The sequence below is a fragment of the Erinaceus europaeus genome, chromosome 19 (genome assembly GCF_950295315.1).
Source record: "Erinaceus europaeus chromosome 19, mEriEur2.1, whole genome shotgun sequence".
Lineage (NCBI taxonomy): Eukaryota > Metazoa > Chordata > Mammalia > Eulipotyphla > Erinaceidae > Erinaceus > Erinaceus europaeus.
The window spans coordinates 38,740,107-38,767,090 of NC_080180.1; the positions used below are offsets into that span (position 1 = coordinate 38,740,107).

General features: G+C 41.0%; 1 protein-coding gene across 1 annotated transcript; it reads left to right on the forward strand.

The window, feature by feature from the left end:
* The first annotated feature begins 16,101 nt into the window (after window positions 1-16,101).
* On the forward strand, window positions 16,102-18,169 carry LOC103126865 (WD repeat domain phosphoinositide-interacting protein 2-like). The gene has a single exon (XM_007537778.2). It carries the CDS (start codon window positions 16,102-16,104, stop codon window positions 17,218-17,220), a length of 1,119 nt encoding a protein of 372 aa, XP_007537840.2. The 3' UTR covers window positions 17,221-18,169.
* The last annotated feature ends 8,815 nt before the right edge of the window (window positions 18,170-26,984 follow it).

The window sequence follows — 26,984 nt, forward strand, 5'->3', positions numbered from 1 at the left end:
TATTTAATGATTAGCTTTCCAGAGTTCTGACTTTAGTCCTTGCCTAGAAATGTACTGAGCACTGTACTGGAGCATAGTGGTGTCTCTGAAATTCACTGATAAAGTTAGCATTTCTTCAATCTCCTGATCCCTGAAACAACCAAATAGATTCTCTCACTCCACCCCTGGCAATGGATGTTGATGCTTGCCTTCTCCATCTAAATGGGGTTGGGAAGCTAGAAGGAAATAGCTCAGCTCTTAGACTGCAGGACTTGCATGCCTGAAACTCCTAGTTGGATCCCTGATGCCACATGTACAGGAGTGGTGCTCTAGGTTCTTACCTTCTCTTCCTCTCATATGAAACCTCCTTGATATCTTATATGGAGTAAATAAAACACACCTTTAAAAACGTATCGAAGGGACTTGACTCCACAACAACAAACAATTATTGTTGTGTGGAAAACTGAGAAATGGTATGCATGTACACACTATTGTATTTACTTTCATTGTAAAATACTAATCCAATAAAAAATTCAAAATGACTTAGTTCTTACATTTCCTTCCAGCCTCCCTCATTCAGAGCTCTCTCCTTGAGGAGGGTAGAATGACTCACTCTTGCAACCTATGAAGAATAAGAATTTGTGGCTGAGAAAGTAGCTCAGTGAACAGAGCACAGAACTTGTCCAAGTGAGACCCTGGCTTTGATCCCTGGCACTTTTTCAGTCCCTCTCTCTAGTGCAATAAATACAGAAGTCTATAAGAAAATAGGAGAAGAGAAGAATCAAGATGAAAAGAATTAAGATGCTCAGAAACCTAAGAAGACATGGTGGCACCAATTCTAGGTTAGTAGTGAAAGCATTTCAGTAATAATTTCAACTCTGTCACTTGTCTGCTGAGATAAGTCTAGCACCATTTTGTTTCTTTTGTATTCTCCTGACAAAGTCAAAAACTCACTTTTAGGCCCACTTTTATTAATGGTTAAATAAACATATAACTTGACCCCTATTCTCTAGGATTACTCTGGTAGGGTACTGCTTGGGACTGGGGAGGGGAAATGAAGTTGAGGGAAATATTTAGCTAGTAGAACTGCATTCTAAGGCACTAGCTTCTCTCTATCTCTCATAAGAAATAAATAAAACACATCACTATAAAAAAAAGTTTAAAATACATGGACTGGGATGTCTGTAGCAGGTAGAGCACTAGACTTGCAAGTATGAGGTCCCAAGTTCAACCATATGCTAAAGGAATGCTCTGGTTCTCTCTTCCTTTCACTCTTGCTAATAGGTAAATCTTTCAAAAGTAGCTTAACAAAGGAGAGTATTGATTTAACTGACCTTTTCTGCATGTCTATTAAATGTCTTATGTTGAGACAGTCTCCATATACAAAAGGGCTCCCAAGGGAAAAAACTAAGCAGAACTTGGACTGGAGTTGGTGTATTGCACCAAAGTAGAAGACTCTGGGGTGTGTGTGTGTGTGTGTGTGTGTGTGTGTGTGGTCATGGAACCTGATGGCAGAGGAGAACGTAGTGGGGGTTGTATTGTCATGTGGAAAACTGGGAAATGTTAGCATGTACAAACTATTGTATTTTACTGTCAACTGTAAACCATTAATTCCCCAAGAAAGAAAAAAAGGAGGACTCTCAATTTATATACAAGCATGGGTGATATAAATTATCCCTTTCTTTTCTTTTTCTTTTAAGTGAATTGGCAAGGTTTGAAGAAGTACATGTTTTATTGAAGTAAAATTTGAGTCTTAAATACAGACAAGTGTGATTGAGCCTGGGGAGGGATACCCATCTGCTTTTCATGATAAGTTTTGATGTGCTAGGTTAGCTGGGAACTTGATCAGGCTCTCTGGGGTGCCTAGCTGGATGCACGCTCATTGTGGATGACTGCTTCTCTCTCTCTCTCTTTTAAAGAATGTATTTATTTAGTCATGAGAAAGATAGGAGGAGAGAAAGAATCAGACATCACTCTGGTACATGTGCTTCTGGGGAACGAACTCAGGACCTCATAGTTGAGAATCCTATGCGTCACCTCCCGAACCACAACTGCTTCTCTTTTTAAGGATACAGCCAAAGTCTCTGAGTCCAAGGGGCTTACACTAATGATATAATGATATAAAATGTAGTGGGAGTAAAAGAAGACAAAAAGAAGAAAGCAAGAAAGAGAGAAAGAAAGAGAAAAGGAAAGAGAATGGAAGAAAGAAGGAAAAGAAGAAACACACACACACACTTTCTTTCTTCTCATAATAGTTTACAGAACCATTACTGTTAGTGATTTAACATTCTTTGAATTCATGGCTAGAGGGAGATGCTTCTGCTTTTCATTACATGTCATTGAACAGGTGCTGAGCTCTGCAATCTTTAATATGTTCCAGCTGCTGCTAAGTCATTACTAGTTAGATATTTGAAGTTGGATATTTGAATCCCCCCCAAATTTTAATAGTCATATTAGTGACAGGGTTCTACAGTGTGCTTTTCATAACCTGTATCATTATTTGGTTTGGATTTCAGTGACAAAATTTGCCCTTTCAGGTAGAATATTGAGTAGAGATAACTGTACAAAAAAAATGCAATTCATCTTTATTACTGACATGCTTTCACAGAGATTCTGGAAACTTCATGCCTTTATTTATTTTTTTTTCTTCACCAAGACATATTGAAAGGGTGTTCTGATGGGGAGTGTTTGAGGCAGATAAATGTGTGCTCAGAAGATGGAAAGCAATTATTAGACAAACAACTTACACATCCGGTAGATTCATGGAAGGTTAGGCTAAATATTTCAAGCTGTTATTTGGTCTGTTTACTTATGTTTATATGAGACTAACAACTTCCCCAACAGCCTTCCAGGCAGTTGTTCCCAGGTGTCTTCTGTTTAACTGTTGGGCTCATTTGAATTTATGAGGAATATTTAGAACTGAAATACAGGGTAATCAGGGTGACTTGGACTTCTCACATCCTAGAGTGAATTTTCAGATTCTGCTGTTGTTTGCAGCTGTAGTGTGATGATTGTCATAAGCAGAGGTGAAATTCTGCAGTTTTTCTAGACTGATTTGAAATGTTATAGGAAGAACTTTGTCACTGAAAGATCTCCTTTAATTTTGAGGACCAACAGTTTTGCCAGTTTATTTGTTTAGAATATGTTAATGAGATCACTATATCTTTCCTTGTGAAATTGGACAAAATCAGTCAATGAAATTGACTTGCTTCAGTGGAGGTGATATTTGCAATGATGATTGTAGATATGTATATGAGGATGTCTCAATTCTCAAGAGATAAACATTTAATTTGTAGCTACGGAATGGCAGGATATCTGTATTATGTTTTGAAATATTCCAGAAAAAAAATCAAATCTAATCATTTGGTAAATGTGTTCCTTATATTATTACTCCTACAACTTTTCTCTGTAATTTTTGTTAATAAAAAGTAGAAAAAGTTTCTGTGGTGGCTAATGTGGTAAAGCAAGGTGGCTAATGTATCATGTGCAAGGACCGGGGTTCATTTTATCTTGTGCAGAAACTTTGAGTGGTGAAGCAATACTGCAGGTTTCTCTCTCACTCTCTCTATCACTATATTTCACTCTGTCAAAAAAAAAAAACCAAACAGATGAATTATTTCTATTCATAATCACTAAATATATATTTTAAATATTTTTTATTTATTCCCTTTTGCTGTCCTTGTTTTATTGTTATAGGTATTGAAGCCATCACTGTTGGATAGGACAGAGAGAAATGGAGAGAGGAGGGGAAGACAGAGAGAGGGAAAGAAAGATAGACACCTGCAGACATGCTTCACCGCCGGTGAAGTGACTCCCCTGAAGGTGGGGGAGTCGGGATCCTCAAACCTGGATCCTTATGCCAGTTCTTGCGCTTTGTGCCACATGCGCTTAACCTGCTGCACTACCATCTGACACCCACTACTAAACATTAATTTAAGATTCAACTGATCGTGTCAGGGAGGTGTTTCAGCAGGTAGAACACTTACATGCATGAAGCTCTGGGTATGAACACTGGCAGCACATATGTTGGAGTTATACTCTGGTTCTTACTCTCTCTCTTTTTTGAATTGGTGATTTAATATTGATTTACAAAACTGTAAGATAATAGGGGTATAAGCCCATACGGTTCCTACTACCAGAGTTTCCCATTTTTTAATGGTCCTGCTTTCACTTCCTTTCTAAGTCACTCCTACAACTAATACTTCCAGGTGCCTTTTTGTTTTGTCCTCTTCTCTCTCAGATATGAGAAACAGTGCCTGGCTTCCTCTGGTGATTTCCAGATTCACTTCCCATTTATTGCTAATATAAAAACAAGACTCCCGGCGACAAATGCTTCAGGGCCTGGTAGACTGTGGGTACAGAGCCCTCTGGTTTCCTTCCCCTATCATTTATCCCTCTGAGAGTATAGACCAAAACTCTTTTATTTTATTTTTAAAAATTTTTTATAGCAGTGTATATTAACACCATTCTTGCCACCAAGGTCTGTATTCCTACTGCTACCCCATATAATGGAGCTGAAAATCTATTTTCACCCTCCCCCCGAGAGTTTTTTATTTTTGTGCAATACTCCAAACTCAGTCAATTTCTGCCTTGCATCTCCCTTTCTGTTCTTCTTTCTCAGCTTCTGGTAATGAGTGGGATCACCCCATACTTGTCTTTCTCTTTCTGATTTGTCTCACTTAACATAATTCCTTCTAGCTCTATCCAGGATAGATGGACCACAGTTCTTCTTGAGGGTGCAGAAGGTGGGAGTTCTGGCTTCTGTAACTGCTGGACATGAACATCAGCAGGTTGATTCTTACCCCGAGCCTGTTTCTATCTTTGCCTAGTGAGGTAGGGTTCTGGAAAGGTGAGATTCCAGGAAGTATTCTGCCCAGGGAAATCAGGATGGAATCATAGTAGCATCTGGAACTTGGTGTCTGAGGCTGCAGTGCTTCTGTGATGTCTCAGTTATAGATTGTTGAGGTTTGTTAGGTTTGATAGTTGTCAGTCTTTGTTGTTTCGGGGAAAAGTCTGTTCTTTTCACTGCTACTCTATCATTACTCTCTTTTCATAAAAGATTGAGCTTATAAACCTGGAAAATTTATGTTAAAATTTAGATGTCATAGAAAGGGCTATTCCTTTTTTTTTTTTTTTTTGACACCCGAAAACCTGCTCCACCACCTGTGAAGTGATTCCCCTGTAGGTGGGGAGCCAGAGGCTGTAACCGGGATCCTTAAGCCAGTCCTTGCGCTTTGTGCTGCCACATGCGCTTAACCAGCTGTGCTACCGCCTGACTCCCTGAGGGTTATTCTTAAAATAGGAATCACTTAGGAGTCAATTACGAAAAAGATTGAACATTCAAATAGAAAACATACAAAGAAGGGTCGGGGAGATGGAGTAGTGGCAGTGCACAAGACTTGTAAGTAAGAGGTTCCAGGTTCAAGTCCTGCGACTTGCAATAGCCTGAGTTGAGCAGTGCTTTAATAAGAAAACAAATTTCAAGAGAGGGAAAAAAAAAGTTTGAAGCTACAAAAGGAAAACCAAGAAAATAAACAATAACTATACCAAAAACTGTGCATTTAAAAAATTAGTTGTTAATGAGAGAACCAGAGTATTGCTCTAGGGTATGTGATGCTTAGGATATATAACCAAAATATATAAAGAGCTCATCAAACTCAGCAACAACAAAAATGATCCCATCCAAAAGTGGGGAGAGAACATGAATAGAATATTCACCAAAGGAGAGATTTAAAAGGCTAACAGACATATAAAAAAATGAGTTTGAGATCTTCATGTTCCAAAGTTCAGTGCTTTATCCACTGCACCATCACTAAGGCTGCAGAAAACTGTGCATTTACATAATTATTACCACCGTCAATAAAGATATTAATTGAGAAAAAATAGTTTAGAATGACTAGATAGTTAACAAGTCAGATATTATTCTAGTATTTTCCCTTTCTCCCCAATTTTGACTCTAGTAAAATTCCTATGATATAGAATTTACTACTATCTGCATTTTACAGAAGAGACAACTGAACCCACCCAGTTTAAATACCTTGTCTGAACCTAACCTGCGGAACCATTAGTAAGGGTTAGATCCAGAATTTATACTTAGACCACCCCCATGGCTCTTTGTAAGATGTTATATGGTATCTGATACTGATAAGAATAGACACAGCTGAACTGTTTATAGTGTTATAAGACCAAAAAAAAAAAAAAAAACTTGGGGGGGGGCGCTGGAGAAATACTTTATTGAGGGTGGTGTCTTGCCATGCAAACAACCACAATTCAGCCCTGGTACCACAATGGGGAGTGCTATGGCATTAGGGGAGGCTCTGTGGTTCTCCTTCATTATCTATATGATAAAACAGTCTGGGAGCAATGAAGCCATGCATGTTGTTTTAGCTCTAAGATAAGTAAAGGATCAGAATAAATTTAAGGATGCAATTGGCTTTTTAAAAAGATTTTAATTTCACAAGATCAGAAGAGAAAACACTAAGCATAACCTGGACTGGAGTTGGTGTATTTCACCAAAGTAAAAGACTCTGGGGGTGGGGGGAGAGTACAGGTCCTGGAAAAGGATGGCAGAGGACCTAGTGGGGGGGCTGTATTGTTATGTGGAAAACTGGGAAATGTTATGCATGTACAAACTATTGTATTTATTGTCAAACATCAATCCCCCAATAAAGGAAAAAAATGAGAATGTAATTTTAAAAGTATTTTTTTTTAATTGGGAGTTTTGTACCTATAAAAAAGATTTTTATTTCATTAATTTTGGACAGAGACAGAGAATTTGAAAGAGAGAAAAGGGAGATAGGGAGAGAAAGAGAGATACTGCAGCATTGTTTCACTGTTCATGAAGCTTTCTCCTGCAGGAGGGTACGGGGGCTTAAACTCAGGTCCTTGTGTACTGACATGTATGTGCTCAATCAACCATGTGTGCCACCACCCAGCCCCAAATTGAATTTATTAAAACACTTATGAACTTGGCAGCAGCTCAAATAGTCGAGTATTGATAGAAAGACACAGCAAGTGTTTGCACAAGGGAGGGAATATTTCATTTGTTTTTGTATTTTTGTCTTTGTTTTTATTTTAAGTCATTAAATCATTAGAAGGGGAGAGCAAAATTTGTAGCCAAAGAAACAATTTTTTTTTTTTTTTTTTTTTTTTTTTTTTTTAGCAAAACCACCTCCCCTCAGGCAAAGGCTAGGGTCTTCCCACTCAAATTACCTCACCCATGGTGATCAAGAAATTCCAGCTTGATTGTCTTTAGATTACACTCTGAGGAGAGGCAGAAGCTGTGATTAGGTTAGGCATTAAATCTGGGTGGGACTGGGGCTTATTATTTCCAGTTTTTAACAGTCTTCCCTTTTGATCATGCTCCCTCTGTGAGAGATTTAATCAAAATGAAGTCACTGGTGCCACTCCCAGCTACTGCTTCTCACAGGCCTCAGTGAACCTCTGGGCTAATTATAATAGGTTGTTGAGATTATAACTTCAGGCTCCCATTATTTATGGAGAGCCTTCTCTTTGTTCCTTCTCAGAGGTTCCAATCTTAGGAGATATTTTGCTTGGTGGTTAGTGGCTACAAACATACATTTAAAACTTTTGAGATAATAAAGTGACCAGAAGAATTATGATAAGTACAAGGAAGATACTTCTATTTATTTTTATTTATGAGAGAGAGAGAGTGAGAGGGAGTGGGGCGGTAGCGCAGCGGGTTAAGTGCTGGTGGCGAGAAGCACAAGGACCAGTATGAGGATCCAAGTTCAACCCCCAGCTCCCCACTTGCAGGGGTGTTGCTTTACAGGTGGTGAAGCAGGTCTGCAGGTGTCTTTCTTTCTCTTCCCTTCTCTGTCTTCCCCTCCTCTCTCCATTTCTCTCTGACCTATCCAACGGTGACAACATCAACAACAATAATAACTACAACAACAATAAAAATAACAAGGGCAACAAAAAGGAAATAAATATATAGAGAGAGAGTGAGAAAAGCATTATTCTGGCATGTGCAATATTAGGGGGTTGAAGTCAAGACCTCATGCTTGAGAATTCGCTGCATCACCTCCTAGGCCACAAAAAGTAGAACTCTCCCTCTCTTTTAGATATAGATGGCAGAGAGACAGAGCGGGAGGGAGAGAGAAAGATAATGGGCAGGCAGGGTGGTGCTGTAGCATTAAAGCTTATCAAAGCTTCCCGTAGTCTAATCTGGGTCTTGTAAATGGCAGTGCAGCACAGTATCCAAGTGAGCTATTTCTCTAGCCCCGAAAGAATAATTCTCAGTGTTAGGAGTGGACTTCAGAGCCAGGTTCACCAAGTCACAAAGTAACGGAGTCATTCTTTTAAGTAAGTCACTCAGGTTTTTGTTTTTATATTTATTTATTTATTCCTTTTTGTTGCCCTTGTTGTAGTTATTGTCGTTGTTATTGATGTCATCGTTGTTGGATAGGACAGAGAGAAATGGAGATAGGAGGGGAAGACAGAGACAGGGGGAGAAAGACAGACACCTGCAGACCTGCTTCACTGCCTGTGAATCGATGCCACTGGAGGTGGGAAGCTGGGGTCTCGAACCGAACCGGGATCCTTATGCTGGTCCTTATGCTTAGCACCATGTGTGCTTAACTGCTGCACTATCACCGGAATCCCACTTACTCATTTCTTGTAAGTGAATTTCAACTTTTCTAGAAGTGTCAGTCCAGATGCAGTACTTGGTGTGGTTATAACAAAGATGCCCCCAGGCTTAGATAAATTAAAAAAAAAAAAGGATTTGCAGTCCACAAAAACACTATTCAGAGTCTAAGGATTTTTGTTGGACAGCTATTGCTTTAGCAGCAGGTTATACAAGAACTTTAAGTAGGCTAGGGAATTAGCATAATGGTTATGCAAAAAGACTTTCATGCCTGAGGTAACAAAGGTTCCAGGTTCAATCCCCTGCACCACCATAAAATAGTATAACATTGTGGTCTCCAGGAAGTGGCACAGAAGATAAAGTGTTGCACTGACCTCAAGTTGACTCCAAGTATTACATATGCCAGAGTGTTATCAGAATGGTCTCTTTCTCTCTTTGTCTCTTCCAGTCTCTCTCATATGTAAGTAAGTAAAATCTTTAAAATAGTTGGGGGTTCACTTACTGTAATGGGTAAACTCTAAATCTGTCAATGTAAGTGACACGTAGGTGATTTTATTCTGGCTACTGTTACCTGTGTGCATTAATTACACTGCATGCATGCCCTGCTTTGTGCCACTGAGATACATGTGCCCATCACTTTATATAAAGGTGGGGTACAAGTTTTCCCAGGTTTTAGGCTTAACCAGAAATAGGAGTAAAGACACCCTCATCCACTCCCAAGAGCATCTAACTTATTAAAGAGCTGAGTTTGTTCGAGAGACAATGAAGCGCTGGCAGTCAGGCAGAAGGAGTAGCAGGGACAGAGACAACAGGTTGAGTGTTAACACTGTCATCCTCCCTGGAGTCATTGGGACCTGGCAGTATATGGATAAAGGCTCTAACCATTCCATGTCAATGCTGGAGCAGAGGAAACAAAGAGACAAGGAGAGGGAGTTGCAGTGTGAAGCTGGAATCCTACAGTGACATCACTTACTTCTCTTTGATCTGCAGGTATTCAGCTTTTGTGCAGGTCCGGATGTCAAGGGAACGTCCTTTAGCTGTGAGATACATGTCCAGGGTCTGAGTGGTGAGGAAGACCTGGTATAGTCATTTTTAAAAAAAAAAAATTTATATTTATTTATTTTTCCCTTTTGTTGCCCTTGTTGTTTATTGTTGTTGTAGTTATTATTGTTGTTATTGATGTCGTCATTGTTGGATAGAACAGAGAAATGGAGAGGGGAGGGGGAGATAGAGAGGGGGAGAGAAAGATAGTCACCTGCAGATCTGCTTCACCGCCTGTGAAGTGACTCCCCTGCAGGTGAGGAGCTGGGGATCGAACCTGGGTCCTTAAGCTGGTCCTTGCGCTTGGCGCCACGTGTGCTTAACCCGCTGTGCTACCGCAGAACTCCCGGTATAGTCCTTTCTAAGGAGTTTCAAAGGAAGCTTTTTTATTTTTTAATTTAGTTAATTACCTTTTTTTGTTTTTAAATTGCCACCAGGGGTATCACTAGGGCTCGGTACCTACACACGAATCAGCTGCTTCTGGTAGCCATGTTTTTTTTTTTTTTTTTTCTTTTTTTAAATTTCCTTTTATGTTTGTAACTGATAGAACCAATAGAAACTGCGAATAGAAGGGAAGATAGAGAAGGGGAGAGAAAGAGAGACACCCCGCAGATCTGCCTCACTACTTGTGAAGCTTTCTCCATGCATGTGGGGAGCAGGGGAATGATTCCTCAGACGTAGTAATATGTGTGCTGAACTAGACATGCCACCAGCTGCCCCCCACCCCCAGCCCAAGTAGTCTTTTTCTTAGTGCTTCCAAAATTACAGGTGTTAGTTTGGAGAGTATGTAGACCAATATTTCAAGGAACCTGGGTGTGAGCAAGGTGGAAGGGATCCCATGGATAGTAACTGTAAATAAAAACTGAAAACACATAGAGAATTAACTGTGTACCGTGAAGAAAGTAAAAGAATTTTTGAACACTCCAGAACATGAAAGAATTTTGACATGGCAAAAGCAGCACACTAACTGAATTATTCATTTATTCATTTATTATCATGAGAGAGCAGAGAGATAGAGCAACAGTCTGGAACATTTAATAGTAGGAATAAAAGAACTCAAGACCTTAGGCATTTAACTTAAAAGCCCTTGTCACAGAGCCACCACCTGGGCCTCACAATACATCATTATTGTTATTTTTAAATTGACTAATTTTTCTTTTTTATTATTGATTTAATAATGATAGATAAGACAATAGGGTAAGAAGGGTACAATTCCACACAATTCCCACCACCAGAGTTCTGTATCCCATCCCCTCCATTGGAAGCTTTCCTCTTCTTTATCCCTCTGGAAGCATGGACCCCGCATCAACATAGGGTGCAGAAGGTGGAAGGTCTGGTTTCTGTAATTGCTTCCCTGCTGGACATGGGCGTTGGCAGGTCAATTCATACTCCCAGCCTATTTCTGTCTTTCCCTAGTGTTTTCTTTATTTTATTTTATTTATAAAAAGAAACAGACAAAACCATAGGATAAGAGGGGTACAACTCCACATAGTTCCCAGCACCAGAACTCTGTATCTCATCCCCTCCCTTGATAGCTTTCCTGTTCTTTAACCTTCTGGGAGTATGGACCCAAGGTCTTTGTGGGATGCAGAAAGTGGAAGGTCTGGCTTCTGTAGTTGCTTCTCTGCTGAACATGGGTGTTGACAGGTTGATCCATACTCCCTGCCTCTCTCGTTCCCTAGTGGGGTGGGGTTCTGGGGAGTCAGAGCTCTAGGACACATTGGTGGGGCTGTCTGTCCAGGGAAGTCTGGTTGGCATCATGCTAGCATCTGGAACCTGGTGGCTGAAAAGAGAGTTAACATACAAAGCCAAACAAATTGTTGACTAATCATGAACCTAAAGACTAGAATAGTGCAGATGAAGAGTTGGGGGGGGGGTCTCCATTTTGTAGATAGCTAGTAGGCACATTTTAGTTATATTCCAAAGGGCCTGTGGCTATACTAGTTTTTTTTTTTTTTTCCCCTGAGCCTGAAATCTGATATGCAAGTGGATTCAAGTTGTTGTCAGGGGAGATGATGTCATGGCTGGAAAAAGGACCAGAAAGCTGGATCAGGGGAGAGAGTAGCTCCCAAATATGGGAAAGGGGTATAACTATTGTTGACTATAAACCCCATCAATTTGATGTGATCTGGTTCCCATATTCAGTTTAGGAGCCTATGTGACCTCTGCATCCCTATAGATCTGAGCTCACATTCTGTAGTCATGAGGAGGAACATTCCAAGCTGCCCCAATTTCAAGACTCATTTTCCTCAGGTGGGATGAGGAGAGAAATAGAGCATCACTCTGGGCACATGCTACACGAGGGATTGAACCGAGGCAGGTGAGAAGCAGCAGTTCCTGGGATTAAAATTGGGACCTCATGCTTGAGAGTCCAATGCCTTACTCACTGTTCTACCTTCTGGGATGCTCAATTGTTCTACTTTATTTATTTATTTTTTTTATGAAAAGAGAGAAGAGAGAAATTAAGGCATATCTTCCATAAAGCTCCTTCCACCCTTTTCTTTCCATGGTGCTCTCATGTAGTGTCAGGGACTGAACTCATGGGCCTCACACATGGCAGGTATGTGTTCTAGCTGCTGATTGCTCTCCCTGGTCTCTGCACGTCAACATTCTTTAGACTGGCTGCTTTGCAAATCGTTTTTTATTTTTTTAATTTTTTTATTATCTTTATTTATTGGATAGAGACAGTCAGCAATCAAGAGGGTAGGGGGAGATAGAGAGGGAGAAAGAAAGAGAGAAACCTGCATCCCTGCTTCACTGCTTGCAAAGCTTTCCCCCTGCAGGTGGGGACCAGGGGCTTGAAACTGGTCCTTGTGCATTGTAACATGTGTGCTCAACCAGATGCGCCGCCGGCACCTATATAGTTTTTTTCTCTCTTTAATTTTTTTCACCTTTCTTTTTTCCTTCCTTCCTTCCTTCCTTCCTCCCTCCCTCCCTCCTCCCTTCCTTTTTTCTTTCCTTTTTTCTTCCCTTTTTCCTTCCTTCCTTCCTTCCTTCCTTCCTTCCTTCCTTCCTTCCTTCCTTCTTTCCTTCTTTCCTTCCTTTCCATAATACCACTCAGCTTTGTTTTGTGGTAGTACTGAGGATTGAACCTGGGACCCTGGAGCTTCAGATATGAATGTTTACATAACCATTACTCTATCCTCCAGCCATAAATTTTCATATTTTATAGATCATATCTTTCCTCACAATATACCTTTTTTAAAGGGTGTCAGAAGACTCACTAATAAACATTTCTTTAATTTCTCTAAAAGTAAATAAAACTTTGATGACTGAAACTTCAGTAGAATGAACTACATATTCAATTTATTTCTGTCATTTACCAAAAGCTCTCATGGTGTAAAGCAACAACTCTTAGGAACTTTCTTAAGACTATAGACACAAATCTACTTTAAAACTTTTATCCCTTTAGTGCTTAAGCTTTAAACTATCTGTCTTGCTACTAGCATAACTATTGCTAAAGAGTTTACCTGAAACCTTTTATCTCATTAACACTGATTTACATCTTAAGCTATTTTTCTCACTGGCAGATTTTTAACAGGTAAAATGAAGTCATTTGATTAAAGACCCAGATAAAATTAAATTGAGCCTGTTTTTTTTTTAATTTTCCTAGCAATAGTTTCTCTCTCTCTCTCTCTGTCATAAAAAGGGTAGAACAAGATTATTTAAGAAAGAAAATAAAATTATACTTATTTCAGGCAAGACCACTTGTCCTCAGGGGAAGTGGTAAAATGTCCCACCAAGGAGATTACCTTTTAGGTGGGATAAAGAAACTCTAGATGGATATGTTTCAAGATTACATTTTTGGGAGAGGCTGAGACTGTAATCAGATTAGGTATTAAGTCTGGGTGGACCCTTGCCTGGAAGACTTCATTTGGAGCCTTTTTTCCTCTTTATTTTTAACAGTAGAAATCATTTTAAAGACTATCAGGGTTGGCAACTACAGTGTATGGATCAAATTGATTAAAAATGTATAAAATTTATTGGTTCCAACTCTAGTAATTCTCAGGAAGCAAGAAAAATGTACAGTAATATTTATACAGAAATATTAATTCAGCACTGGTTATGTATTTTAAAAAATCAAAACTAACTAGATGTTCAATAAATAGAACACTGGTTAACTAAGTTATGGTCCATTGATACAATGGTATGTTCGGCAGCCATTAGCAAGCATTTCTTTCTGCCCATTTAAATTGCAGTGTAACTGACCTATATTAATTTCAGGCATACAAAATAGAGATTTGGTTTTAAAGACATTGTTAAATGAATGTCACAATATGTCTAGTTAACATCTGACATCATAGTTACACAATGAGCGTGATAAGAATTTTCAGAAACTATCAATATTTTTTTCTTTTCAAAAACATTTTTTAATATTTATTTATTTATTCCCTTTTGTTGCCCTTGTTTTATTGTTGTAGTTATTGTTGTTGTTATTGATGTCGTTGCATAGGACGAAGAGAAACGAAGACAGAAGGGGAAGACAGAGGGGGAGAGAAAGATAGACACCTGCAGACCTGCTTCACCACCTGTGAAGCAACTTTCCTGCAGGTGGGGAACCAGGGCTCCAACAGGGATCCTTATGCCAGTCTTGGCACTTTGCACCACCTGTGTTTAACCCACTGTGCTAAGGCCCAATTCCCTATCAATACTTTTTTAAAGTAACTTTTAAATGTACATCATGGTGTACATTACAGTCCATGCCTTTTACAATTTTGTAAATTAAAACTTTGTACCTTTCGTCCCCACCTCCCACACTATAGCTTACCCTTACCCTTACCTTTACCCAGTCTCTGGCAACCACCAATCTGTTTTCCATATGAATGAGTATGGTATTTTTTTTCTTTTAATTTCTTTGTTTAGATTCCACATGTAAGTAAGATCACTGGGTGTTTGTTTTTCTCTGTCTGACTTGGTCCACTTAGCATAATATCCTCTAGATTCCTCCAAGTTCTCCACAAATGGCAAGATCTCATTCTTTCTTTACAGTTGACTAATGCTCTATTATTTATACAACACATTTTCTGTATTCATCCATCCATCAATGTAGATGAAGGTTGTTTGCTTTTCTTGGCTGTTGTCAATAAAGTTGCAATGCACATAGAACTGCTTTTCTGAAGTCATTAAAAGAAATGATGTTTATAAGAAACATCAGAAGGTGAGGCTTGGGAGATTCCAAGCAGGTGGAGTCTCCCACTTCCAACCACAAGACCTCAAGTTTGATTCCTGACTTCAAATATGACCGAGTTCCCTCTCGCTCTTTCTGTCTTTCTCTTTCATAGATAAGTAAATATTTTAAAAATAATATTAAAAGAAGTACATACGAGATGTGTGGTAAATATAGATTTACCAAATTTGATATGTACTGTACATACTACATGTACCTTGGTTGGATCCCATATATGTGAAATAAAATCATCCCAAAGAATATGTTACACATACTTACTGTGCAATTTAGTTGGTATATAACACATATAACCTACACCAAATCTTTAGATGGTAATAGTACAGATTTCCCTCCTACTTTTCACACCGAATTAAAAATTCCCCACACTCAAAAACCATTTTTCTTTTATTTATTTTTTTATTATCTCTATTTATAAGATAGAGCAGCCAGGAATTGAGAGGGAAGGGGGTGACAGAGAGGCAGAAGATAGGCATTTGCAGCACTGCTTCACCACTTGGGAAGCTTTCCAGTGCAGGTGGGAGTGGGGGCTCGAACCTGGGTGCTTGTGCACTGTAACATATGCGCCACCACGCAGACCCAAAGCATTTTTATTTTTTTTAATATTTTTATTTATTATTGGATAGAGACAGAGAGAAATTGAGACTGGAGGGGAAGACAAGGAAAGAGAGAGAGAGAGAGACTTGCCTCCAGGCCCTGTTTCACCACTTGTACAACTTTCCAGCTGCAGGTGACCAGAGGCTTGATCCTGAGTCCTTGCGCACTGTGCTGTGTGTGCATAGCCAGATGCACCACCACTTGGCCCCAAAACATTGTTTAGTTAAAATAAAAAGCAATTATTCAATAAGAAAAGTTTCTAGGGAGACTGTAAAAGGTGTTCATGCTTAAGGCTCTGAGGTCCCAGGTTCATCACATATAAGCCAGAGTTAAATGTACTCTGGTCTTTATCTAGGTATCTCCTTTTCTCTTAAAGTAAAATTATAAAATTAAATCAAGTTAAATTACTCCAAAGGGGAAAAAAAAAGGTTCTAACGGGCTTCTTGGAAGGGGCGGGGCCGCGCAGGCGCATAGAGCCTCCTCTCTGGGTATAAATATAGGCGGGGGCATAAGGCAGGAGGTTGATGCCGACCCGTGGTGGTGGTGGTGGTGGTGGTGGCGGTGGTGGCGGCGGCGGCGGCGGCGGCGGCGGCGGCGGCGGCGGCGCCACCGTCCAGGTTGGGAGCCGGCGCCTCGGCCCAGTGCAGTCGCCCACCACCGCCACCGCCACCACCGCCACCGCGTGCCCGCCATGAGCCTGTGGAGCCAGAGCACCCTGGCCCACTCCACGCAGCTGCTCTACGCCGGCTTCGCGCAGGACAGCCCGGCCAGGAAGGAGGCGTCGGGGACCTCGGGCTCCCCGGAAACGGTTGGCATGTGTACGCTCACGGTGGGCTGCAAATCCGGGTATAAGATCTTCTCTCTGGAGGCCGTGGACAAGCTGGAGCAGGTCTACCAGTGCTCGGAAGCCAAGGACGTGTACATCGTGGAAACGCTCGTGTCGTGCAACGTGGTGGCCTTGGTCAGCCTGCAGGCTCCCCGCAAGCTCAAGGTGTGCCACCTCCACACGCGCCTGGAGCTCTGCAGCTACAGCTACTCCCGCAGCGTGCTGGCCGTGAGGCTGAACCGGCATCGCATGGTGGTGTGTCTGGAGGAGGCCCTCTTCTTTTACAGCTTTCAGGACCTGAGGCTTCTGCACGTGATCAGCGAGACCCCCTCCAACGAAACCGGCCTGTGCGCGCTGCACGACAATTACCTGGCCTACCCGGGCAGCGTGAGCATGGGCAAGGTGCACGTCTTCGACACCATCCACCTGCGGGCCGCCACCAGCATCCTGGCTCACAACAGCCCCTTGGCTGCACTGGCCTTCGACGCCACTGGGTACAAGCTCGCCACAGCCTCGGAGAAGGGGACAGTCATCAGGGTGTTCTCCATTCCCGAGGGCCAGAAGCTCTATGAGTTCCGGAGGGGACTCAAGAGGTGCGTTCAGATCTGCTCGCTGACCTTCAGCCTGAAGGGCCTGTTCCTCTGTGCTTCCAGTAACACCGAGACGGTGCACGTCTTCAGACTCCACACCGAGGCCGAGCTGCAGGAGCAGGATGCCACCTGGACCGGCTATTTGGGGAAATTGCTCGTGGCTTCTAGCAGCTACTTGCCTACACGGGTGACAGAAATCATCAGCCAGGGCAGGGCCTTTGCCACAGTCCACTTACCTTTCTGTGACCTCAAAACCAGCTGCTTCCTTGCCACAATTCAGAATGTCCCCCAGTTGCTGGTGGCAGCTTCCAATGGATACTTATACATCTACAACCTGGACTCCCAGGACGGAGGTGAGTGTACACTGCTGAAAAGGCACAGCTTAGGTGAGTGATATTTTGGACTTGGCCTCATATAGCTGACCCTCTCTCATATCTACAGCTGTCGTGGAAGGTATTTATGTACCTCGGACCCACAAGAAAACCTGGTGAGGGCTGCCACACAGACTCTACCTAGACGAGCTGGGGCAGGGGAGAAACCTTTCTTGCATTCTTGGGACTGAGTGATCTTGTCCTGTGAACTCTCATCCTGGGAGAAGAGGACACAGGTTTGACAGGACTTTGTGTTAGGCTGCTGTGAACTTTGGCCTGAGCTGGAAGAGGTTGACAGGGACAGGAAAAAAAAAAAAAAGGACATTAGCTGTGTGCTGTATTGTAATTCCTTGTTGTTGAGAAACGTGTTTTTTGTACAGTGGCTCTTAATCCTGTTTATGAATTTAACTGTTCGTTTTCTCTTTCTGCCAAGATTAACTGTTAGAGAATCAATAGTAATAAAAAAAAATTTAAAAAACTAAGTTAGTTGTTGGAAGTAGCTATAAGTATAAACCCTTGGGACTCAATATTTGTATTTCAGGAGTTATTTACTGAAGAGAGAAAGTCACTTACTGCAGTGAGTGTGCTCATGCTTCATTCTTTCCTCAGTGTCACCATCTTTTACTCTGTTTTCACATTCATTTGTTTGGAATACTCACTGAAAAACCAACCCCCACTTACATGTGCTGTAGCTATATCCTTGGATTTGCCTGCACTGTGTCTTTATACTTCTCTCTACCTTTCATTTTTCAAAACTGACTTTTCTCCTAAGGATATAAACACACTTGGCATTCTCCCTTTAGAAAAAAATAAATAAAGTTAAAAAAAAATCTGCCTCCATTTTATCCTTAAGTAAAATTTTCACTTTTCCTTCAAGTAGTTAAACAAACCTTCACTGACTTTTGGTCTGCCTTTGTCATTTGCTCTTCAATTTCTTAAGTTTGTTGCAATAAAATTTCTCTTTGAAACCAACCTGGCAAAGCTCTTTACTAACAAATCTAATGACTTTTTTTCTCAGTACTTTTCCACTTGTACATCGATGTAGCTCCATTAAGTGATACAGTTGACTGAGACATATTTGAGTTTCCACTTCCTTGCATTTCCCAGGTTTTTTTTTTCCCTGTTTTTCTTTTATTTTGATATTTCTTTAGATGGAGTCATCTTTTTATAAGTGTCTCTCTGTGTATGTGTGTGTGAGAGAGAGAGAGAGAGAGGGCAAACTTCCTAAAATAGACCTATTAGCTTTTTCCAAAATGGAAACCCCAAATCTTCATCTGTAGTATTCTTGCCTTTAGGTTCATGATTAGTCAATAATTTGTTCTGCCTTATATCTTAACTCTTTTTCAGCCACCAGGTTCCAGATACTACCATAATGTGAACATGACTTCCCTGGGCAGATGACCTCACCAGTGTGTCCTGGAACCCCACCTCCCTAGACCTTTGCTCCAGTGGGGAAAGAGAGAGACAGGCTGGTAATATGATTTTTTTTTTTTTTTTTTACTAGAGCAGTGCTCAGCTCTGGTTTATGGTGGTGGTGGGGATTGAATTTGGGACTCTTGAGCCTCGGGCAGGAGAGTCTCTTTGCATAACCATTATGCTATCTACTCCCACCCAGACTGGGAGTATGGATCAACCTGCCAACGCCCATGTTCAGCAGAGAAGCAGTTACAGAAGCCAGACCTTCCATCTTCTGTACCCCATAATGACCCTGGGTCCATATTCCCAGAGGGATAAAGAATAGGAAAGCTTTCAAGGGAGTGGGAGGGATACAGAGTTCTGGTGGTAGGAATTGTGTGGAATTGTACCCCTCTTATCCTATAGTCTTGTCAATATTTTTTTTTTTGAAATGAAAATTCTTTTTACTTTTTTTAAAAAATATTTTAATTTTGAGAGAGATTCAGAGAGAGAGGGAGAGGGAGAGAGAAACACCAGAGCACTGCTCAGCTCTGGTTTATGGTGGTGTGGGGGATTGAACCTGGGATTTAGGAGCCTCAGGCATGAGAGTCTGTCTGCATAACCATTATGCTATCTCCCCCGCCTGTCAAAGGGTTTTGAGAAAGGGAAATTACTCTGGATTAACCCATAGGCCAAAGGTCATCACAATGGCCTTCATAACAAAGAGGAAAAAATAGTGTAATGATGCAAAGAGAAATGGAAGGTTTGTGTCTTGAAGAAGGAGGAAGGAGTCACAATCGAAGAAATACAGGCAGCTACTAGAAACTGAAAAGGTAAGGGAACAGATTGTCCCTTCAGAATAGCCAGCCCTGCTACCACCTTGACATCAGCTAGCCCAATAAAACTGATGCTTAACTTCTTCCTTGCAGACCTGTAAAGATATATTATTTTTTTAGTTTTATCTTTTTTTAAAGATATACATATATTAGGATGAGTCACTGAATGTACAGTAATCCGTTACAACACCAGTAGGAAACCAAACATACTCTTTCTGTATCAGTGCTTTTCAAAACCCTTGTGTTAGCCCCAAAGCTTGGCATGTGGCCCCATTTCCTTTTCCTTTTTCACTTGAAAATCTCACTTTCTTTCAAGGTTTCATCCATGACCAAGAACTCCCAAGATCATTGTTTCTGATCTACAGACCCTCAAATTTCACTCTACAGTTACATTACCACTGGGTTTCTGGAAGATGGCTCAAGCTCACTGTCGTTATGGGCTAAGCAAAATAGATTCAATTTGTTAGAAACCAATGAAGCTTAAACTTTAGATTTCTTCACTAGAATTGTACAGGTTCTTCCAAGACTAGGAGGGTGGGGCTATAGCATAATGGATATGCAAAGAGACTTTCATGCCTGAGGCTCTCAAGTCCTGATTCAATCCCCCACACTGCCATAAGCCAGAGCTGAGCAGTGCTCTGGTTAAAAAAAGAAAGAAAAAAGAAACACTGACTAAACCATAGGATAAGAGGGGTACAACTTCACACAATTCCCACCACCAGAACTCTATATCCTGATAACTTTCCTGTTCTTTAACATGCTAGGACTATGGACCCAAGGTCACTGTGGGATGCAGAAGGTAGAAGGTCTGGCTTCTGTAATTGCTTCTCTGCTGAACATGAGCGTTGACAGGTCGATCCATACTCCCAGCCTGCCTCTCTCTTTCCCTACTAGGGAAGGGTTCTGGGGAGTCAGAGCTCCAGGACACATTGGTGGAGCTATCTGTCCAGGGAAGTCTGGTTGGCATCATGCTAGCATCTGGAACCTGGTGATTGAAAAGAGAATTAACATACAAAGCCAAACAAATTGTTGACTAATCATGAACCTAAAGGCTGGAATAGTACAGATGAAGAGTTGGGGGGGGGTCTCCCAACTATTCTGTAGATAGCTAGTAGGCACATTTTAGTTATATTCTAAAGGGCCTGTGGCTATACTAGTGTTTTTTATTTGTTTTTCTTTTTGCCTGAGCCTGAAAGCTGATATTCAGGTGGTTCCTAATTATTGTCTGGGGAGATGATGTCATAGCTAGAAAAAGGACCAGAAAGCTGGATCAGGGAAGAGATTAGCTTACAAATATGGGAAAGGGGTATAAATATTGTTGACTGTGAACCCCATCGATCTGATGTGATCTGGGGCCCATATTCAGTTTAGGAGCCTATGTGACCTCTGCATCCCTGTAGATATGAGGGGTTTTAGAAATTTTTATTTGAGGGGTCAGGCAATGGCACAGTTGGTAAAGCACACACATTACCATATATAATGACCTAAGTTCAAGTCCCTGGTCCCCACCTGAAGGGGGAAATTTCACTAGCAGTGAGGCAAGTACTGCAGGTCTCTTTCTGTCTCTCTACCTTTCGATGTCCACCTTCATTCTCAAGTTCTCTCTGTCCTATCAAATAAAAAAATAATAAAAAAGAAGAAAAAATTAAAAAATGACTTATCTCAGTGGTAGATATGTTGTGCAGGCACTAGGCCCCGGAGGTAACACTGGTGACAATAAATGAACAAATAACTGTTTTTATTTGTAGTTTATTTCATTTTACTTAATAAAATTGTCCATGGTTGTAAAAGCAACATTTTAGTGATTCTGGAACTATGACAAAAATTTCATAGAATGGGTGTCTTTAAAAACAAATACTGGGAGTCGGGCAGTAGCGCAACGTGTTAAGCGCAGGTGGTGCAAAGCTCAAAGACTAGCATAAGGATATTGGTTCAAGCCCCCAGCTCCCCACCTGAGGGGAGTTGCTTCACAAGCGGTGAAGCAGGCCTCCAGGTGTCTATCTTTCTCTCCCCCTCTGTCTTCTTTTCTCTCTGTCCTATCCAACAACATCAATAACAACAATAAAACAAGAAAAGCAACAAAAGGAAATTAATAATTTTTTTAATTAAAAAAAATATCTAGTTGGGGGCCAGGGTGAGATCCATAGTGTAGTGAACACTTTACCATGCACTAGGACCCAAGCTTGAGCCACCACATGGGAGAACCAAGCAAAGGAGAAGCTCTGACATCAAGAGTGCTGGCATGGTATTGTGGTATCTCCTTTCTCTCTGTCAGTCACTAGCTGCCTATGGAAAGAAGAAGAGGAGGAGGAAGAAGAGGGAGAAGAGGAAAAAATGGGGTCCACCAGGAGCAGTGGAATCTTTCAGGTGGGAAGCCCTGGTGAAGTGGAAGGCACAAAATTTGATTGTGTTCGCTGAGGACTGGGAAGTCCACGGGGAAGGTGCCAGCAGATTTAGTGTCAGGTAGAATCCACTTTGTGATTCAATCTACCTTCCTCTCCCTTTGTCCTCATGTTGTAGAAAGGTGAGGGCGATCCATGTAGCTTCTCTTATGAGCTACTAATTCCACTCAGGAGGGTTCTGTACTCATGAACTAATCACCTTTCAAAGGTCCTACCCCTCGATACCAACACATTAGATATAAAAGAAGGGGCACAAACACTGCCTGTAGCAGACTGGAAGAAGTGATTTAGTCAGGGTAGATTGCATTATGTAAAACAAATTGTTATAATTGATTTCACCTGTTCATCTTTTTAAACTGCAGCTACTGGCAAATTTAAGATTGCACATGTGGCTCACATTATATCTTTATTGGGCAGTTTTAATAGCAGCTGATTTTTTTTTTCTAAGCTGTGGATTGGAATTTACTAGGGAATCTAAAAGCAATTTAATGAGGTACAAGAAAAACAGTGTTTTGGGCTGTACTTTTATTTTATTATTTGTTTACTTTGTTGTTATTTCTGTTGCAAAGCTCAGGTCTCCACACACAGAAGTTCACTGCTTCTGGACAGTTTTTATCCAGTATTTTTATTCAAAGACAGAGAGCATCATAGCACCTGAACTTCCTCCAGGGTCACCACACTTCCCACATGGTACCAGGCTTTAACCATGACAAGGCATGAATGAGCCCATCTATTCATTACCTTTTCTTTGTCACCTCTGAACAGTATCTACTAGCTTATAAATAAATGAGGATTGGGGAGGGGTGTAATCAACAGATCTAGAGAGTATAAATTTTCATAATCAAATATTTATTATACTAGCCTGGCCAGACTACAGCAATGGTGCTGAAGGGTCAAGATAGCAAAGGCTATATATAATGACTGCTGAAGGTAGATTAATAAACTTAGTAGAGAGTCCCTATTGATTAATTCCAACTTCAATCAGTGAATTGGCAAATAAGATCAAAACTTAGAATGACTAATGAAGGTGTTGGGAGTCCGATGGTAGCACAGCAGGTTAAGTGCACGTGGTGCAAAGCGCAAGGACTGGCATAAGGATCCCGGTTTGAGCCCCCGGTTTCCCATCTGCAGGGGAGTCGCTTCACAGGCGGTGAAGCAGGTCTGCAGGTGTCTATCTTTCTCTCCTCTCTGCCTTCCCCTCCTCTCTGCATTTCTCTGTCTTATCCAACAAAGACAACAAGAATCACTACAACAATAAAAAAAGGGCAACAAAAAGGAATCAATCAATCAATCAATATTTTTTATTTATTTATTTTTAAAAATTTATTTATTCCCTTTTGTTGCCCTTGTTTTATTGTTGTAGTTATTATTGTGTTGTCGTTGTTGGATAGGACAGAGAGAAATGGAGAGAGGAGGGGAAGACAGAGAGGAGGAGAGAAAGATAGACACCTGCAGACCTGCTTCACTGCCTGTGAAGCAACTCCCCTGCAGGTGGGGAGCCGGGGTTCGAACTGGGATCCTTATGCCGGTCCTTGTGCTTTGCGCCACCTGCACTTAACCTGCTGTGCTACAGCCCGACTCCCAATCAATCAATATTTTTAAAAAAGCAGGGGTTAAAAAGTTTGGGGGGAGAGTAATGAAATAATCACTCAAGCACCCTCTAAGGTAATTCTTTCAAATTGTCTGTCTTTTCACTTTCATGGGAGAGAGACAGAGAGAGAGAGAGAGAGGCCTATAGAACTAGAATTCTATTTACTTCTAGAATATATTAATACTAGTGATTGAACCTGGGACCTTTAAGGATTCATTTATACAAATCCTGTGCTGTAACACTTGGAATGAAGTCCCTACCCCTGAAGGTGACTCATTTTAAGAAGTATATATAGCAAGGCAAGGTGGTGGCAATCCCAGTTGGGATCACGTGTCACAGTGTGCAAGGACCTAGATTCAGTCCCCTAGTCTACACCTGCAGGGGGAGAGCTCCCTGGTCTACACCTGCAGGGGGAGAGCTTCATAAGTGGTGAAGCAGATCTGCAGCTGTCTCTGTCTCTCTCCTCTATCTCCCCCTTCTCTCTCAATGTCTGTCTCTATCCAATAAATAAATACATAAATAAATAAAATATGATTTACAGTATATAGTGCATGAAAATAGACTCACTTAAAATTATACTTGACTTGCCAGTGACCTGAGAGGTAGTGCAATGGAGAAAGCCTTGGACTCAACAACCATAAGGTCCTTAGTGCACTCCCCAGTATCTCACATGACCCTCTCCCTTTCTTTCTTCCCCATCCCTGCTCTCTCATTAAGCAAGAAATAGATCTTTACAAAAATAGATCTTAAAAATTACTTCAACTTTCAAATCTTAATGGACTTCTATTTGAAGCACGGGTTTTCAGAATGATGTAATGAATGGATTAGGGAGGGTAGACAGGATTTCACAAAGTGTGAAACCTGAATGAACAGTATCATCTGGAAATGTACTAAAAATGCAGACTCTCAACTCACACCCTAATCCCTCCCAATTACTGACAACCAACTTCTAAAATGGTCCTAAACAGCCCAGAATGTGGCTTAGCAACAGAGTCCAGAATTTTCATGCCTGAGGCTTAGTTTCATACTTGGCATCGAATATGCTGGAGTGGTTCTGTGATTTTTTTGTTTTTTTGTTTTCTCTCTCATATGAAATAAATAAAACAACTCTCAAAATTAACCTTAATGATCACTGTCTCCTGGTAGTCACACTCTTGTGTGGTCCCCTCTTTGTACCTGTTTAGTGATCAATAAAAAGAAGTTACAAAACAACTGTTGTCACATAGGTACAATCTCTCATTCTTTCATGATAGGTGTCTGTGCATTGCAAAACGCAAGGGCTGGCATCTGCTTCTCAGTCTACAGCATGCCGGTTTCTGGAAGCCAGCAACCAGAATGGCCAAATCAGAAAGTGGTTTGACAATACCATACATGGTTAGGAAAGGGGTGGAGAAAGGTAAAAGGGGCTGGGAAAGTTAGGGACTTCCTTAGCAACTGTTGCTAGGGGTTTAACTGGTAGGATTAATAATACCCTGCAGGCAGGGGGGGCTCTAAAGGGTAGGAAAAGAATATATCAAATGAGCAGAATGGGTGGGCAGATATGGGGGAGACCTTAAGTCTTGTTAGACAAAGCAGAACATTGATATGTAGATAATAAAAGAGCAGTCCATTGTATCAAGGAATGCAGGGTGAAGCAGGGGGGCTGGCTTAATGTTTTAAGGAATGCCAAGCCCCTGGAGTCAGAAAAATGCAGGGTTTCTGGAGAGAGGGAGTGACTGACAGGGAAGCAAAAAACTGAGTCCGTACCTCTTCCAAGCTCAACCTCACAAGAGGTTGACAGGGAGGTCGTTTCCTCAGTTCCCCATTTTTCAATGGGAAAAGCCTCACCACACTCAACCTGGTTCTCACAGTATTCCCATAATTGCCTCATCTTAGATGGGGCTTGAAGCAGTCATATTGAATGAGATCAGCCAAAAGGAGAAGGATGAATACCATTTGATCACACTCATAGAGGAGACAAGAAACAAGGAGGCAATGAACAATCTGTTTTTTACCAACAGCCAGTATAAGGAACTGGGAGTAAAAACTCCAGCTCCTCTCATGATTGTCATCCCAACTGCTTGATTGCAGCTTCACCAGAGAACCTAAGCTAAAACCACCAGGTTAAGCTTCTTTCCAATTCCTGATTCTCTGAAGCCATTTAGGACTCACTTGTATCATGTGCTATTTTACCTTATGCACAGCCCAGGTTTGAGCTTGAACCCACAATGATAAAGGAAGTTTCAGTATTGTGGTCTCTCTCTCTGCTTCTGTATATATATATATATATATATATATATATATATATATATATATAGTTTCCCCCCTATGGTCATTTAAGATTAAGAGGAAAAAAAGATGGTTGTACCAGATACAGCTCAACTTTTAGAGCCAGGATTTGCATGCCCAAGAGTCCTGGTTCAATTTCCAGCCCACATGTGTTAAAAGTGGTGTTCTGACTTCTCCTTTGCTTTCATATGGAATAAAACTAGAACTAAAACTCTATAAAACAAACTCATATATAGGGAGCACTCTGGTGGTTATCAGGGAGGAAGGAGGTCAAATCATAGTGAATGGGGACTAGACTTTTGTGGGTATCATAGTGTGGATTATGCAGATATCAAATTATAATGTTGAACATCTGGAAACTTATGTCTTATTTGTCTTGTTATAAAGCCCATTATTACTGAGATACACCTTTATTTTAAAAGGATTGTAGAGTAGCTGGGAAATAGCACAATGGATAAACTACTGAACTCATGGGCATAAGGTCTCAAATTCAACTTCTAGCATTGCATCTGCCAGAGTGAAGCTTTGCTCATCTCTTAAATAAATAAATAAATAAATATTTAAGGGGGGGAGATTGAAGAATGCACAATTAGTGAGTGAAATCATGATTACAAGGCTTTGCTTAAGTTCCAGTGACATGCAAGTTCCCCCAAACAGAGAAGGAAGAAGCTGCCCCTTAAGCAGAGCTAGTGTCTTACCAGAGTGATCTGGCAAAGGAAAGCATGTAATAGAGCACATGTGAAAACTGATTATGATGATGGATTGTGGTGTGCATGCTGTCTAGGAAGGGAAGTAAAGAAACTGTTGGGCTGAAAACTGCTGTGGAGACTGGGAATCAACAGCAAAACACGGAAAATCATTCCATTCAGAAGCCTACAACAATTCTGGGAAATCACAGAAATCATTTAGAGATTAAATTTCCTCTTATATCACAATAAACCTAACTGTGATTGTCTGGACCAGTTATTTCTCAGCTTTTTGGCAGATTGACATGATATGTGTTGTGACCTATTACAGATACATGTTGGGACTGAGGAGATAACATGATGGTTACTTTCACATCTGAGGCAGCAAAAGTCTTAGGTTCAATCCCTAGCACTGCCATAAACTAGAGTTGAGCAGTGCTCTGGTAAAAAATAAATAAATACAAACACATGTTAGGGTAGGGGTGATAGCATAATGGCTATGCAAGCAGACTCTCATGACTGAGGCTGTATGATCCCAGGTTCAATCTCGCACACTACCATAAGCCAGAGCTGATCAGTGCTCTGGTGAAATAAAATAAAATAAATCAT